This window comes from Danio rerio, chromosome 5 (genome assembly GCF_049306965.1).
Source record: "Danio rerio strain Tuebingen ecotype United States chromosome 5, GRCz12tu, whole genome shotgun sequence".
NCBI classification, from domain to species: Eukaryota; Metazoa; Chordata; class Actinopteri; order Cypriniformes; family Danionidae; genus Danio; species Danio rerio.
Window position 1 is genome coordinate 33,043,490 of NC_133180.1, and position 18,637 is coordinate 33,062,126.

Below are 18,637 nucleotides of genomic sequence, written 5' to 3' on the forward strand. Positions count from 1 at the left end.
TTGGAAATGATTAATGTTTGTGCTTTAACAAATAATTTAAACCAATTATTCAATTAGCCATTCATAAAAAGCCACTTGATAGGGCTCTAAGCTCAGAAAGACTCCTCAAACAGGAGTACTCTCTTGAGAGGAGAGGATGTCGAAGCTTAGTGTTTAGAATGCCCCCTCCCAGAGTAGGAATTTGGTTTTTGGATTTAGTCAGTGAGTGGCAAAGGGATCCTGGAATTTGAGAGATAATGAATAATTACATGCTTGATTATTTATAGATCTTCTCATTTGTGCTGATTGGATAAAGGGTGTGACTGGTAATGATGAATTGGACTTGTTAATTATCTGTGCGTGGTCCTCCTGAAATGTATTTATAGAACATTGCTTAATTATAGAGAAAAGAATCCTAAAATTGAAATAATAAAATCATAAAATAAAAACCATCTCAGACTTGTGGTCCAGACATTTTTGTGTTCCAATCTCATTATTGCAGAGAGCTTATGGTTAAAACCTAAAAAAACAATATATATATAATAAATCTGGCCTTAGATATGATGCTGTGGTATATGTTGACACTCAGATCTACTTAGCCTTACTGCCTAATGACTTCAACCCCATTGATACCCTTTGCCAATGCATTGATGAAATTAACAGTTGGATGTGCCAAAACATTCTTCAGTTAAACAATGAGAAAACTGAAGTCATTGTGCTTGGGAACAGAGATGAGGTTCTCAATTTGAATGCATACTATGGCTCTAGGGGTCAAACAACAAAAAAACAAAAAGAAGGTCAAGAATCTTGGTGTTATTCTAGAGTCAGATCTGAGTTTCAGTAGTCATGTCAAAGCAGTTAGTAAATCAGCATACTGACATCTCAAAAACATCGCAAGAATTAGATGCTTTGTTTCCAGTGAAGACTTGTTTAGAGAAACTTGTTCATGCTTTTATCAGCAGCAGGGTGGATTACTGTAATTGACTCCTCATGGGCCTTAACAAAAAAGACAGTCAGACTCCAGAATGGAGCTGCCAGGATTCTGAGGAAAACTAGAAAATCTGAGCACATCACACCAGTCCTCAGGTCTTTACACTGGCTCCTAGTTCCATTCAGATTAGATTTTAAAGTATTACTACTTGTCTATAAATCACTAAATGGCCTAGGACCTCAATACATTACAGACATGTTTACTGAATACAAACCTAAGAGATTACTCAGGTCTTTAGGATCATATAGAAATTTTTAAGAGTTCAGTCAAAGCAGGGTGATTTGGCCTTTAGCTACTACGCCCCCCACTGCTGGAATCAGCTGAAAACACATCTGTTTAGCTGTGCCTTTACTGAATGAGTATTGTGCTACATCTGACAGATGGCACCATTATGTCTTTCTTTTCTTTTTCTTTTTATTCTTAACCTGTTTTAACACATTTGAATCGGTTTTTATCCACTTTTATTAATTGATTTTTATTTTCTTAAGCTTCTTCTTTATTCCTGTTTATGTAAAGCACTTTGAATTGTCACTGTGTATGTGAAATGTGCTACATAAAAAAACCTGCCTTGTCTTGCTTATATTGCCGACTCAACACTTCTTCTTTATTGACTAGGGCTGTGTTTCACAAAAGCATCGTAAGCATAAGTAGATCATAAAAATGATAGTTAGAATTGATCTTAAAATTAGTTTGTTTCCTAAAAGCATCATATGTCGAAAATTGTCATATATCTAGTGCTTAGGCGTGATCATTAAAGCAAAACATGCACTGTCCTGATAGCACACAATTTTATTTTGTGAACTGCATCCCATAGGTTGCATTGTTTTTATACTGTACAAACTGTATTTTCTATTGCTCTACCCCAACCCTACACCTACCCCTTACAGGAAACTGTGTGCAATGTTTCATTGTGTAAAATTTATAAGCCTTTTGAATAATGGGCACATCAGCAATGTCCTCATACTCATAATCTTCTTGTAATACCGTGTCATATCCATATCATTATACACATTTGTGTCAAGATACACACACACACACATGGGTGCACACACAAAAAGCTCTGTCTGGGGCAGGAATGTTGTTATTACCACGGTCAGTGATGTGCATCCATGAAGAGCAAAAGGTTGAGCAGAGAAAAAATAAATTGAGGAGGGAGGATCAACTGTATGAACATATTAATGATTAGACCAGTGTTTCTTTAATTATGGATGAAAACAAAGCAACCCAGGTTCATTCTGATTACGTACCCCTATATACATTTCTGGAGAGTGCCAAATACGGCCCATGGGAGCTAGGTTTTTTTTTTTTTTTTTTTTTACGAATCCAACAGAGGCTGCTGTGTACGGTTTTTCAGATCTCAAATTTCTCTCGCAGGTTCCATCCGCACCTGCTGTTCTCACATAAATCCACTAGAGGCCGCTGTCGACTGACTGACCAACCAAACGATTTCAACCACCCTCCTCCTTCTCTAAATCCAGTGCCTAACCAGGAAAGAAAAGTTACCGTGACCAACGTCTGCCAAACAATTTTAGTTTTCATAAAAACATTACTTTATTAAACGATGATAGCGCAAAAAAAGAGCATCACATTTATTATTTTGTGCCATATATAATGTTATAGGTCAGTGATGGATAATAAATACATGGAGCTATAAACATAAATCGTATTAAGAATCACTATTCACTTCACGTCAGTATTATGTGCCAAGTGAAAAACAAATTAAATTAAATGTCTTAATCTTTAAGAAGAGCCCAGTTACCTCTTCTGTCATGTTTTCTGGCTGACTTGAGATTGCTTTGTGTCTCTCTCCCACTATACTGATCCATTTGTGCAGTTTCAACTTCTCGAGATCTATTTTGATCAGGCTCATTATAAGACTCAGGGTTTTAAAAAATGAAAATATGTGTGACCATTTGCCATTTTGGAAACACAAATATTATTTAGGTAGGCCACTATGCCATTATTTATTTTAGCTGCTCTGTCATGAATCTGGTTTGTTGATTGTCAACCTTTTCCCTTCTGTGTTCTCCTACCAGCTGTTAGCTCTTGCAATCAGCGCGAGTGCTGATCAGAGGTCACCTGTTCTCGCTTTGTCATTATTGACACTCCTATATCTACCTCCCTATTTCTCCCTCTGTTGTCAGATTATTGTTACTCTGTGCGTTTGTTCTACGTGTATTTTGTTCTTCACATAATCAGATCAAATCCTTGTTTGTCTCGCCAAGTCTCGTTTTGTATTACCCTATTGTGTTCTACATTGTTTGTACAAGATTGCCGCAGCCTGCTGAAGTTTTAGTCACCTGTTGACTGTGCTCTGACCACCAGCACCAGGAGGTCAGAAGTTCCCACATCGCAGTGGTGGGCACGGACAAATCTGCTCTCCCTCTCTCTTGCTCCCGGCTGTGGGTGGCCCCTTTGAGTTTCGTTTGTGAAGAACCAGCTCTGTGTTTTTTTCTGAATTAACGACAGACTGCCTTGGTTGACTTTTGTTATTAAAAGACTTGAGTTAAACTGCAAAACCTCTTCTCGATTCTGTTCCGTGACATGCTCACTGTGCGCAAAACAACAATCACCAACCAACGAAAGTGATTGAAAACACAAGAACAGCACATTGGCTGACAATATTGTTCAGAGCCAATAGTTTTGCTTTAACTTGCGCATGTTGACTATCGCCGTGTGTGTCACACAACCTTCTCTTGCATTCACACTCTCTCTCTTTCTCTCTCTCACACACACACACATACACACGTAGGTATTCACCGTGCACAAGTTAATGCCAGATCCATTAAAATAAATTCCAGATTGCAAAACATAAATATCGGCCATTTTCCGGAACAGGATCTGGCAAGATCCGGCTCAAATTAAGCACTGCCTAAACCCAACCAACAGTGTTTTTAAAAGCACCGGTTGACCCGCCCACACCCTTTATTTTTTTAGCTTTTGTTTTTCTTACACTCTTTCAGAAACCGCTCTTTATCAGACTCAAACCCCGTTGTCGCAGTCAACTTCACTTTGCGTCTTAAGTCTGCCGACAAACATGGCGAGCTACTGGACAAACTGGTAACAGCAGAAAAGCCATTCATAAGTTAAGCGAGAAAAGCAACACCATCATACCGCCTCGTATAATTCATTTTAAAGATGAAATGCAGCCATACGTATCTCTTGCTACATAATTTGCGATTTCCAGAAATGTATATCGGGCTACGTTTTCAGAATGAGCCCATGTTGAAACGAAGACAATTGTTGAAACAATGCTCTTAGGCTTTGACAAGAAGAGAGAGCACCAGACGAATATAAAGCCAAATATTCTAATAAACGAATAAAGTATTAAAATATTAACATACCTAAAGGGCAACAGAAACCTGTAGGTATAATAAAAAGGCAGCCCAGACAGGAAGAAACAAGGGTAAGAGGACACATCATAACACAGGTGTGTCTCATCAGTGCTCTGACCCAACATGACTCCATCTACTACATCCTTCTCCATCTCGTACAACAAAGAACAACAAGAAAAAAGCCTGGAAGAAAAACAGCTTTCTCTATCAAAATAACACAGGCAATAAAAGACACTCTGCAATCTCTCAAAGCATAATAACCAAGCCTATAGCCCAGCCATCTCATCTAATCTGTCCATCAGGCTGCAGGGCCCTTTTGCTCGTTCAACACAATTACAAAGCCTCTCCCCCCTCACTGTCAGCTATCGTGGACCATGGCAGCAAATTAAGACCAGCAAAAGAGCAAGACGAGAGCAAGAGACAGAGACAGGCAAAGAATAATGAACAATGTCTTGGGAGCCAATGAACTCTCAGAGACTCTTATTTGTCTGATTTGTAACGCGAATGATATCAGATACACCAGCACTGAGGTCATATTTTTAATACATTCAGAAGAAATCTAAATATATGTACATTGAAACCTTGCCAGTCTCATTTCTCAACAGAAACTGTATTGGTAAGCTAACTCGACCAATCATGACATTTCTTTTTTTACTTAAGTTGCTTCAAAGGTTTGGGGTCCTTAAAGTTTGTAAGTTTTTTTGTTAAAAGGTTTTTTTTTCTGTTGAAAGTAAAAGATGAAGGGGTGAGGGCGCCTCACAACAAGAAGGTCACTGGTTCGAGTCCCAGCTGGGTCAGTTGGCCTTTTCTGCCAGGTGTTCATGTATGTTTTCTCCAGGTGCTCCAGTTTCCCCCACAGTCCAAAAACATGTGATATATGTGAATTGGGTAAGCTAAATTGTCTGTAGTGTATGTGTGTAAACATGAGAGTGTATGGGTGATTCCCAGTACTTTGTTGCAGATGGAATGGCATCTGCATGTGTAACATATAAGTTGGCTGTTTATTTAGTTGTAGCGACCCCTGATGAATAAAGGGACTAAGCCGAAGGAAAATAAATGAAATAAAAGAAGATACTTAGAAGAATGTTGGTTGCAAAGAGTTACAGACAGAAGTCAACAGAGTCCATAAATTGTTTGGTGACCCACATTCTTGAAATCTCCAAATGAAAGCACAGAAATTGACGTTCATCACGGGCAATCAAACCTCTACAAATGCTTCAAAATGCTGCAGCATGACTGGTCTTCAGTGACCCACAACAGAAGAGGGTTAACTTTTGGTAGCTTGCCCACTATGACACTCTCCTTCTCCTTTTTTGTGTATGCGTCTGATCACTTTTCCATTTGTCTTTAACTTTGTCTGCAGCACAAAAGTAAATGTAAAAATTTTTTATGCCTGTGTTGTCTGGTTTAAATGAATCAAAAACAAGTTTGTTTCCCGAATTTTTGCGCAGGTGTGAATACAGCAATCACAGTCTGGTGCACACCAACAAATAGACAGAGACAAAGCTAAAGAGGTGATCCCGGTTCACTCCCAAATGAACTCTGATATGGTTCATTTAAAGTGTGAATATGATCCAACCCCGTTCTGACGTATTTGCAGAAATCCCTGTGCCTTTTGAGTTATCAAAATCCCGCAGTTTGACTTTCCTTAAGGGAAAATGTTGTGTTTGCTACATCTCCTAGCCATTTGAAAATAAGCCTCAGTTCAACCAGGAGCTCAAAAGAGACACACTGCTTTATTGACATTTGGGCATGTATATCAAATCTACAAAAAAAGAAACATAAAATGCTATCTTCAGCAAATACATGAAGGACAGGGATGTTGAGTGGTCCAATTTCTGAACCGCAACAAATACAATAAGAAAAACAACAACATTTATGTTACGTTTATTCCAACCCAGCCTCATTCTGAAAACTTACCCCTATATACATTTCTGGAAAGTGGCAAATACATCCTAGGAGCTCAGTTTATCGCAGTTTTTGTTTTAGCCAATCCACCAAAGGCCACAATGTGACCTTTTTGAGATTCTCATCTGCTGTTTTCATGTAAATCCACCAGAGGCCGCTGTCAACTGACTGACTGACTGACCCACCCACCCACTTCCCTAAATCCAACTGACAGTTTTAAAAATCAGTACAGAAAAAGAAAAGCCCTTGCCTGATTTTTACCACATTTTCAGATTTTACCACATTCTCACCCTGTTATTTACTTGGTTTTATTATTTTTTGGATCCTGTTTTTGTATTACCCGCTTTCTGGAACGGTTCTTTACTAGACTCGAAACCCGTTATCATTGTTAACTCCTCTCTGCATCCGCTGATGTACATGGCGAGCTAACTGGTCAAACTGGTACCACCCGATTCACACAGGGCGTCAGCGTCAACACGTCCCATTCATTTTGAACGGATGATGTCAAGCGTTACCGAACTGAATTGTGAGTCTGCCAGCACTACTTCAGTGGTGTTGCTGGCTGCAGATGTTGGGAATTTCTCAACTTTTCAAACACCAACGGAAGCGTCACCCAAAAGGATCGCTATGCAAATTTCCCAGCTCAGACAGTAGCCGATTACAAAATAGCTTTATTGGCTGACGCTGCTATGATGATCGTGTCAGCCCCAAATTCAGACACACCCTCAGTCAAGCATTGACGCTGAAGCCCCGTGTGAATGGGATGTAACAGCGGCACAGCCGTTCATACGAAGGTAAGCAGTCAGCTGGTAAATGCGAAAAGGAACGGCATTATACTGCCCGGTAGCGTTCATTTTAAAGACAAAATGCAGTCATGCGTAACTCTGGATACATAATCCGCAGTCGCGGGAAATGTTTATAGGGCTATGTTTTCAGATTGAGCCTATGGTGGTTTATTCCAGACAAAAGCAATTAAACTAACTTTCTTTTTAAGTATTAAATCACACCAAGACAAACAAATGTTGGTGCTAAACTAAAAGCATTTTCATGTTACTTACTGACTAAAACCATTAAACCATTAAATACCAACTTTTTTGTTGATGTTTTTGTAATTGTACTTAAATCAGAAAGTTTTCTATAACATACATTTGCCACAATGTTACAGCAGTTGACTCTGACCAAGGTTGGACTCTTTAGGAAAGTGGATATTAAAATCCTGAGTTGAGAACTCGTTGAAACAAAAGTTGCATTCCATAGTCCAAATGTTTGTGTCTAAAGTGAGTAATCTGCTCTGAAAGTACTCTTTACTCAGTCGATCCATCGGTAAAGACCTCATGAAACTACAGCTCACTGCAGAGCATTGCTGATTATGTGAATCAGAGGACATCCCCTGCCAGGCTGCCTGTGTGGGCCACATTCTGTGAAGCAGACTCTCGGTAAATCTCCCTCCACATAATGCCTGCTATATCGCCTCTACCCTGGGCCACCCACTGTGATATTTGATTAAGCCTATTTGTGGACATAAACTCAATATGAAGGCAGAGAAGGAGATGGGGCAATGCTGGAAACTTGAGAACAGCTGACTGACCTGGTTGCCATCACCACTGGTCTCTCTCTTGACTGTCTCCTTCAAGAGGAGTACAGAGGTCACAGCATGAAGGAATGGAAGAATCAAATCAGTTTTTATCCATCATATTTATCAGGCCTGTTCACACTAACACAAATGCTCCTTCGTGAAAACTCTGAGTTCTGCATGCAATTTGTGACACTCTGACAGTAGGTGAAGTTTACAGAAAAGCTGAAATACCACGATTTGTCCAGTATACAAATCGCTGTGTAACTTTCCATAACTGACACATGCTAATAAATATATAACTATTTGTTGTCGCTAAGTTAAACACCATGTTTTATGTACCAGCATCAGTTCTGGGCATGTGACAAAAATTGCAAACTCGATGCAAAAACGGGGTTGTGATGTGATAAAAAAACAGGTCTGGAGTGCATTAAGAGCAATAAGAGCCTAGGTTTGATTTACTACATATTCTCAAACATGCATGGTGCTTTGGTGTTTGCTCAGAGCCTGCCATATATGAGCTGCTCTTAATTTGCAAACATTTTAGCAATATCTAAATATAACATATAGTAGAAACTAAATTGTCTAACTGAATCATCTTTGATCATAAGCTTGCAATAAACTAATAAACTGAATGAAAGAGAAATGCTTGATTCCACAACTCATGCCTTTATGTAATCATCAGTATATGAAATATATCCTTTAAAAAATATTAATGGTCACTACAGGACTTTTTAGATCATATAAATGACAATATGATGTCACTGGATTTTTAACCAGGTGCTACAAGTTCTACCGATTAAAACTCCACTAAAAGAAATAGGATCCCTCAATTCCGGTTCCTAGGGGAGGACACAATTCGACATGACACCAGCTTTACTGTCACGAAGGCACATAAAGGCTGATTTATACTTCTGCGTCAAGCGCAGAGATATGCTTTGTTGCAGCCTTCACTCGCGAGATTGCATAACCCTTGCCGTGGCTGACATCGACTCTACGCATAGCGCAATCTCTATAAATTGGTCGTCTTGGTAGCAGTGACAAGCTTTTATGGTGCTGAGAGCTGCGAGCCCGATGGAGCGAGTGTTTACAATTTTCGATCCTATGAAAGAGCTCAAAATGGAGACTTTTGTTTTGTGTTTACCTTATAATTAAAGTTGCAGTATGGTGTAGAAATATGGAAAAGTGCAACAATTTTAGAATGAGGTGTGTGTTATCTTATCTAAAATGACTGAATATCATGTACCAATAAATCCTTCCACTCTATTACTGAGCGCCGATTCTACATTGAATCTTACCAAGCTACAAAAAAGCTGTTTGGCTGGCTGGCTTAACTTCTGCAAAAAAAACTACGAGCCCAACATTGGCCGCCTCTCAATTTCAGGATATTATAATGTTGGAATTATCAACAGCTTGAGTGAACTTGGTACTGCCATGGGATTCTTACTAAATACTTTGCCTGAACATGAGATGAGAAAATGAAAGCAAATAAGCAGCAGCAAGGGAAAAAATCAGATGCCCGGGACATAATCTTTAAATAATGAGATATAAAAAATAAGTAAATATATATAAAGGCACGATTCGATTCGATTTTCGATTATGAATAATTAATTAATTACTTAATGACCAATTATTTGTAGCCTACCGTTTAAACTACCTGACCGGAATGGTCTTTGTTTTACCCATAAACAAATCATACAGTAAATGAATAAAGGCAAGATACACACATAATTACCACCTGTCAATCACTTTTTCTGCGGGACTCGTGAATAGGCAGTGATCTGTGTCTTTATAATGGTGTCGGTAAAAAAGATGCACAACCAACAGGAACCAGCCAACAGTATCTGAGGTGTTCGCAAAAATGACTAAGTACAAGTGAGTGAAAGATTGAATCAGTCTACTGATCCTCTGAATGCCTGAACCCGCTGTCTCGAGCCCATGGCTGTGTGTGTGCGTCTGTGTCTGTGTGTGTGTGTGTGTCAGAGGTAGAGAGGAAGGAGGGCTGCTCAGAAATGCTACACGCCACTGTGGATGTCAAATCATTGTCGTTCTAAAATGCTATTTAAAAACAAAGACAGTGTAAACAGGGCCTGAGTGTGTACTTTTCGCGAGCGGATTTGCAACGGGGGCGGGCAGAGGATCGTGATGCCGGTGTTGTCTATTGGACGAACCCTAATACGTACTAAGCAGAGCTTGCAAAACTGTGTTTTTTTTGTCGACAACACGAACGTTGTCAACATAACTCACTGGAAATCCAAAATGCTTACACACCGGCGACTTCATTGAAAGAGGAGAGGGTTTAAGTTCTGTCGACGGGTCTCCTGTATCTGCAGTTCAACAAGCACTTCAACAAGCCTGTTTTTTTCCCGCTTGGCAAGCCAAGCTGATGTGACATGGGGGCGTGGCAGCATCGACGATTCTATTTTTTGATTCAATAATCGAAATTGAGCATAAATTTCGATCACGATTTAGATTTTTAATCGAAATCGTGACACCCCTAATATATATATATATATATATATATATATAATTTCTGCGATTGTGTCATGAGGCATCGCAGGCAAGGCATTGGCTGTTGTGAACTATGCCACAGTACACAAGAAGAAATTATTAAATCTTGTGTCCTATTTGTCATTTAAGAATCCCCATGACAAGGAATGTTATGATTTTGTGCCGAAATCATAACAAATTTGTGTGATTTGACTGGGGCTTAAGTCTCTCCCACTTGGAGGTCACCTGCCCTACTTGGGATTACTAGGTGTAATCCCTCCCATTTGGAGTTCTCCAGGCTGCAGCGGCAGTTCCTTGACAAAAAACTGCTGGAACACGTAGGCCAGGGCATTTCTCGGTTCTCAAAATTGTAGCCCAGGGCACGTATTGCCAATGAGCCAATTTCAGGACCAAAAAAAAAAAACATTTCACATAAAACAAAGCAAATGGTAAAAGATCAGCCGTAAAGCAGGTGGAAATGCTTCCTATTCATTTGAATTCTAGGAAGCAAGGGAAATATATCCTCATATTTCTACTTATCAGAGCAGTGGAAGATGTGCTAGCAGTCTTTAAATGGAACAAAGGATGCAGCTCATCGTCATGGTGACCGAAGAAAATTAACTAGAACAGAATAAAGAGTGTGTGTGTGTGTGTGTGTGTGTGTGTGTGTGTGTGTGTGTGTGTGTGTGTGTGTGTGTGTGTGTGTGTGTGTGTGTGTCTATGAATGAATGAAAAAAAAGAATGAGTCAGATATTATGATATTATTAAACAGATGCTAAGTCAAACAGGCAGCTGTCTGTCTGCTAGTAGAAATATGAATGAATCCAGAAAACCCAAAGGTTACGTTTGAGCATGAAGTATGGAGGAGAGGATGACTATGGCTGATGTGAAACCAGCAGTACAGAGGGAAAGATTGAGAGGTGAGTGGAACAGACAGCAGAGACACCAGGCAAAGACAACAAGAAGAGACAAGCCGCAACCAGGCTGAAACAGAAAAAAACTGAGAGGACTGGAGAAAAGGAAAACTGAAAAAACCACTGAAGGAGAAGATTTGCTCCAAAGCTTGCTTGCTTTTTGTTTTGTTCTTTTTAAATCTGTTATGTATTTGAATGGCTCATCTACTACTCATTTTGTATGTGTAAGTATATTCTGTAAGGAAGGCCTGTTTGTTTTCTTTATATTGTGATTTTTATCATTATTTTTTTAAATGCATGCCTGGGCCCAATAATACCCAGCTGCAGACCCGCAGACCCACACACGTTTCAGGCACACACAATCCAGCACACACAATCTAGGCAAACCATATATGGTTATGACGAATGTTAATGTTATTAACGTCTTCTCAGGCATCGTCATCGATATATTTTTATATATGTTGTTGACAACAAATATAGTGTACACAATAGACAATAGTGTATACTATTTCACAAATATGACGACCGAGACGGGTGAATGAGGATCATTGTTTCTGAACGTCATTCAATATAAAAGACTGAACAGTTTTCTTTCAGTCATCATAGAAGATCAGTCATTATTTATCTGACAGAGTCAATATAGCAGATACTCGTTTGCTGGCTTTGCTGAAACATCAGAGCTATATAAACAATCTAAATTGGACAGGATTATTTTATATAATGGATTTATTATAATGAAGAAAATAATAGCAAGTCAATACGCATAGGCTATAATACATCTTTATAAGTAATAAAAAATGTATGTAACAAAAATGTAATAAATGTATAACACTATATTTATATTTACCCCAGCGATTGAACAGTATTTATTTGCTTAATATTCTAATAACTTTTATTAATGATTTCTCACATTAAATACTAAAGCAATTTATAGTAAGTAATATATTGCTTTTAAACCATAAAGTACTGGTAATTTGTGGTAATTATAATTTCAACATATATAGTTAGTCACACAAACAAATTAACGGTTAATAATCAATAAAAAGGTAAAAGTTTATCAGTTAGTTTGTCAGTTTATAGCTATATTTATTTTAAATTATTAAATATAGTAATACATTTTAATTTAACACATTTTTGTTAGTTTTTTATATTTTACTAAAAAGCCATTGTAACTAAATATGACAACATTAGTATAATTAGGAACATTAGAATGACAACATTATCCTGAATTAGTTTATTACACTTAATCATGCAATTAGACGGTCTATTATGTTTTCCTTGTGTATGTGGATATAAAAATAAAAGTTCCAAAATTCTCCAAATATTTTTATTTACATAATTTGACTTCCAAAACTGCATAATAAAGTACAGCTGATCAAACCATTATTAAACTGGTAAGTGATATTCTAAGTCAATCTCTCTCTCTTTTGTATGTTGTAGTGCTGTATTTATACCAGTAATTGTAGTGTATTGCATGTGAGATGGGACTCACATATCAGGAATGTGTGTATTTTATGTCGGCGACTCTTTTTATAACCCTGAGTTACTTTTGGGTTCTGTTCGTTTCTAATGCATCTCCTGTTTCACTACTGCAGACTAGTTCAGTAAAAAGAAAGAAAAAATGCCTGCATGTGTTCAGTGTTTTCCCTTTTCGCAAACACAACAGTAATCTGGCAGTGTTTGCATTTCTTTGGCTTTTTCAGGGTTATTTACTTTGATATCCCAATTGCAACAGAGAAATAATAGGAAATGTCTCTAGACTGATGGCATTTTATAATCTTATAATCTTAAAATGTGAGCAAAATCTGTTTTGTCATCACTTTAGATATTAAGATAATCAGTAGAGGACTGAAACAGTATTTGATTTTCTTTTTTATATACTCGATTATGCTGTAGAACTGTTGTATAAACTCAATATCACACTTGCAGCAGTGCGATATGGTTGTATATAGTCACTGGTGGGTAATGATGGTTAAGTTCAAAGAATCTGTCAAAAAATACTGCATTTATTGTTTAATTATTTAAGCAGTTGACTAGTAAATTATTTCCATTTCATCCATTTCACAGTGAATCACAGTAGAGCCAGAAACTAGTTTGTACTCTTATTTGTACTCTAGAACTGTTGTTCTCAAAACAAAATATAAAAAATGAAACATTTCATTTCTCCTGCCTGGCACACACAGTATGTAGGCTTTTGGATAATAATACGTGACATCCAAATGGCATTTTAGCCATTAGTCATTTTTGTCATCCAATGAATTCCAAAATCAAGTCCTTCTCTATATTTATCTTCATTTAATATCCTGTTGAATGTGGAAATTCATCATCTCACATTACAGAAGGAAGAATTGGATGCAGAAATCAGTTCACATCAAACTGATTACAGGTTACTACATTCATCAGCTCATAATAGAAGAATCAGAAAGGGAGAGCTGCCGAACACTGGAAAGAGACCATAACTCGTAACTCAAACCCAATTTATCCTTAACACACTTTCAATTATGTGCTGCGATTTTAAGTTGGCCTGCATTGAATCAAAATCTTCAGCATGAAAAGTTCAGATTATTAACAATTTCAATAAAAGCTGAGAGACAGCTCACAGCATTAAAAAGAAAAAAAAGGTTGCAATTAAGGAGTTTAAATGCAGAAATCTCTAAATGCCGTCTGAAATGTTCCTCTAAAATAAGCATTTTTATCAGACTTCTGTGTGTATATTCAGTAATATCAATTTTATAGCAAAGAATAAGTCGATTTCCTGCTCTTTAAAGCAAAATCTCCACATAAACAGAGGCGACTGAGAAAAATATTGATTCAATGGAAATTTAAGATGGCACTAAGATGTTTTTGCATCTATACTCTTTTATATAGTATAGTACTCTTTTATAAGTGAAAAGAAAAGAAAAAATTACCAACAGTATGTCAAGGAAATGACAGAAGAAAACACTTCAGGTCACTTACATGAATAGTGCATTAAAAGCCTTGTAGTCTGAAGAGTGATTCACACTAGTCTTTGAAGCTTGGCTTCTATTGCAGTCTGATAGATTTGTGCAGCTTACACACTTACTGTATCTAACCCTGCAGCGAAGAAGCAGGAAATTATTTCCTGACAGCCCTGCTTTACCCCCCGTTGAGCACAAAACCGACCTCTGAAGATGCTCATTAAACATCAACGGTTCACTAACACTGGGAATGTGCTTAAATTCCATTCAACTTTAAAGTAGGTTTGGTAGAATATTAAACAGGTTACCTACTTGTAGGTGCTGGAAGATCTTTGACAGTGTATTGTAAGGAACTGAAAATGTAAGGCCTGGAGTCACAATTTTCTTTAGCACCAAAGTTTCATACTTACAGTATAAATGATATCACTGTAGTAAAAAAAAAAAAAAGGTCGGTGACAATAAAAAAAAAAGTAAAAATTATTATACCTCTTTATACTTATCACTTATGACAAATGAGAAAAGCTATTATTATTTTTGCTAAATGGATCAACTAAGCACAGGGTACATTCTCGAAATTTAGAAGACAATTTGTCATTAGTGTATTAAATAAAACAGTGTTAATTTTACCTTTTAAAAGTCAACACAGCAAACAAATAAAAACATCTCTTATTTTTTTCCAGAGCAACTTATATATTTTTATTCACAAATAAAAAAACATTTACTTATAACCTCATTTAACATTGTGTAATTTAGAATTTTTTTTAAGTTGGCAACCAAACAAGTGTTAATAATTAGTGTTTGTGTAATTATATTTTGACTCGCATTGTTTTGACAAAAAAAAAAAAAAAAAATCTGGGTTTCTGCAATCAAATGTAAGGCTTTAAATTTGTAGAAACAAAATGAATATGGTGCACGACTGAAAACAATGTCTTGATGTTGTGGGATTTGTTAATAATATTTAATTGTAAACATTTTGAAAACATTTACAACTGCAATTGAGAACAAGTCACTGTGTAAATAAAAGATTCAAAGCAAATTCATCACTCACTTCCCTTCCCTTCAGCTTATTCCCTGATTTTTCAGGGGTCATCACAGTGGAATGAACCACCAACTACTCTGATATATGTTTTATGTGGCGGATGCCGTTCCAGCTGCAACCCAACACTGAAAGTATACAACACTCAGTGCTGGAAAACATCCACACACTTTCTTCTTCTCACACTACAGCTAATTTAGTTTATTCAATTAACCTATTCCTATAACAATATATACATGTATTTAAACCCAGATGAAACCCAATGTGAACATGGGAAGAACATGCAAACTCCACACATAAAATTCTGCTGGTCTGGTTGGCACTCGAACCAGTGCCCTTCTTGCTGTGAGGTTACAATGAACCACTGAGCCACTGTGCCAGCCCTACAGCAGATTCATTGGGGAATAAATCTGTTTTATCAGGTCACTGCATTAAACTGAACTGTTCAAAATGGGGAATCATTCAGCAATGAATCGTAGCCACAATTGTATTACTACATTGGAAGGGTTTTTTAGGGGGCTGTTTTTTGAATAAAAGGGTTTTGAATTGAAAGGATAAATGATGTAGATTTATTTACACAGCCTTTTTTTGACCCAGAGTGCCAATAATTCTGACCATAACATCTACTATACTTTTCTGCAATGAAATTTGTATTCTTCGTACTGAGCCAAAAGGTCAGTCTGTGACATTTTGATTCTCTACAGGTCAAATGTCTTTGCTTAAAAAAAATATTTGAGGTTGGAGGTCAGCAAACTTGAACTTTAGCATGCATGCTTATAGTTACAGTCACAAAAGACGTCAAGCTTTATTGAGTTTCATCCATATGCATTCAAGTTCAAGGCTGAATTTGAAGAACACCCCAGAGATGCAAGCTTGAGAAGAAGATGTGAATAAATTGTGATCCATAAAGACCAATAGGGTGACACAAAATTTGCATTATGAAAAACAACAGAAACTTCACAAGCCCTTGCTTCTTCTCTCCAGTGTTTGTGTGCTAATGTAAATGACTTGAATACAACGTATAGATTAAACATGGCTAGAGAGCACATGCACTAGAAAAAAAATCAATCCCTCAAACCATTGCTTCTAAATCCAGTCATGCACACTTAATTATTTCATAATTGTCAAAGCTGTTCTACTTTCTCTATTAAATTTGGTTAATCTACAGTTGAAGTCAGAATTATTAGCCTCCCAGATATATTAGACTCCGTTTAATTTCCCCCCAATTTCTGTTTAACGGACAGAAGATTTTTTTAACACATTTCTAAACATAATAGTTTTAATAATTCTAATAGTTCTAATAACTGATTTATTTTATCTTTGCCATGATGACAGTAAATAATATTTGACTAGATATTTTTCAGGACACTTCTATACAGCTTAAAGTGACATTTAAAGGCTTAACTAGGTTCATTAGGTTGACTAGGTTAGGGTAATTAGACAAATTATTGCATAATGATGGTTTGTTCTGTAGACTATATCGAAAAAATCTAGCTTAAAGGGGTAATAATTTTGTCCTTAAAATTATGTTTAATAATTTAAAACTGCTTTTTTTCTAGCCAAAATAAAACAAATAAGACTTTTTCCAGAAGAAAAAATATTATCAGACATACTGTAAAAATTTCCTTGCTCTATTAAACATCATTTAGGAAATATTTTAAAAAGAAACTAATTCAAAGTGGGGCTAATAATTCTGACTTCAACTGTATTTTTCCGTGTGATTATTAGGCAGCATTGACAAGGTCTCAAAGCCTCATCTTGTTTAAATCAACAAAAGCCAGTTAATGTGATAATGATGATAATGCCATGTTTTCGCCACCTTAGGGAGGAATTGTTGCAACACAATTTTCAGTTAGTCCCACACCTTATTGACAGGACGTGAGAGTCGCTGCCAGCGGTTTATGTACACCTTATCTTCTCACAACAGAGATGCAAGCCAGTCAAAGCACGCCTAATGATTATATGATTAGTGACAGAGGAAAATCAATAACTCCAGAGACGAAATGATCATCCCGTTCGACTTAAAGGGACATCATGCATAATAGGGCAGGCAGGCCGGACACACACGTAAACAAACATAATCAATAGACTAAGCTTAGCTACATTAAGCGTATACCTCAGTCTCTTATGGAATCCACCAATGCTTATTTTTTAGACATCAACCAAGAGACCCTAAAATTAAAATGATGCAAATTGTTTACTCATTCTTGACTTGTTTCAAATAAGTTTGAGCTTGATTTTTGTTCTGTTGAAGATATTATATGAAGAAATTTTGAAGAATGTTGGACATCCTTGCCATCCATAGTAGAAAAAACAAATACAATGGTTGTCAATGTTTACAGGTTTCCAACATTCTTTAGTATATCTTTTTTGTGTTTCATCAGGACAAAAAAGAAAACTTAAAATGGTTTCGAACAAGTCAGAGTGGCTAAATAGTTGCAAATTTGTCATTTTTGGAGTGAACTTTCCCTTTAAAGTAAACGCAGTGCCTGTTCTGCTTCACTTGAATTTAGAGGAGGATAATGATTAGATACAACATGCAATTAACCAGCACAAAATGGCACTAGACATGGAAAAACTGAATAAATATAGCAGTACTCACAGTAGGTCTTTCTGCACAAATCTTCCACTACCTCAGGCTTTAGTTTGCTGTTGGATTTGCCCATCTCTCCAGCTGGCCACAACGCTTTATCCCACTCCCTAAATCACTCCCCCAATCCCACCTTCCACTCACATTTAAAGAGAGAAAGAATGAGAGAGAAAGAAGGAAAGAGAAGAGGGAAAAGCACGCGAGAGGCACAAGTCCTTTGAATGGTGCCTTTCCTCCAGACCGCAGCAGAGTTCAAACAAGAGGAGGAAGGACAAGTAATTGAGAGGAGCAAATTACACAGAAGCAATGTGATTACAGCATGCAGAGCCCAGAGTTGTCTCTCCTCACTCGGAGGGAATGAAAGAGGGAGAGAAGCAGAGAGGGCTTTAATCTGTTCACCGGTGTCCCTCCTCCCTTTCCTCCACCTCTTCCTCCAGCGTCTGCGGTTCCTCAGCTGCTCAGGGCAGAGCTCGAGTCCAGCAGAGGCACTCCGTTGTTAGGAGCTCGCAACTGTTTGCGTCTGTGCACAGGAAGAGGGAACGATTCACTGAATGACTGACTCTCAGACATGCACACGCATTCGCTCTCTCTCTCACACACCCTCTTTCTCTCTCTTTGTGCGTGTGTGTGTGCGCGGGCGCGGGAGTGTTGTCACCGCGATCTGTGTTGATGCTGTTGTCCTTGACAACCGAAGCCACTCCCTCAGCGCTTCGCCCCTCAGACAAGACTTTCTTGATTATATCAAATGTGAACATTTTATTTAATTGAAAACATCATATTTTACTTATATATTTAAAAAAAATATATAGAAACCAAAATATAAACACACACACATATATATAAACAATACATGATAATCATGAAAACATGATAACAATTTTA

General features: G+C 37.4%; 1 protein-coding gene across 2 annotated transcripts in view; it reads right to left on the bottom strand.

Annotated features, from left to right (window-relative positions):
• Positions 1 to 18,378, bottom strand: part of ncs1a (neuronal calcium sensor 1a) — a 42,914-nt gene extending 24,536 nt beyond the window's left edge. Inside the window, exon 1 of one of the 2 annotated variants that reach the window (XR_012405782.1) lies at positions 17,768 to 18,115. Coding sequence is in view for 1 of the 2 variants with exons in the window: in NM_001328512.1 (NP_001315441.1) it covers positions 17,768 to 17,831 (64 nt within the window). In the remaining variant the exon portion in view is untranslated. Of the gene's footprint in view, positions 1 to 17,767 lie in introns of both variants that reach the window. The other variant, NM_001328512.1, reaches the window with a different exon arrangement.
• Between the last annotated feature and the right edge of the window lie 259 nt (positions 18,379 to 18,637).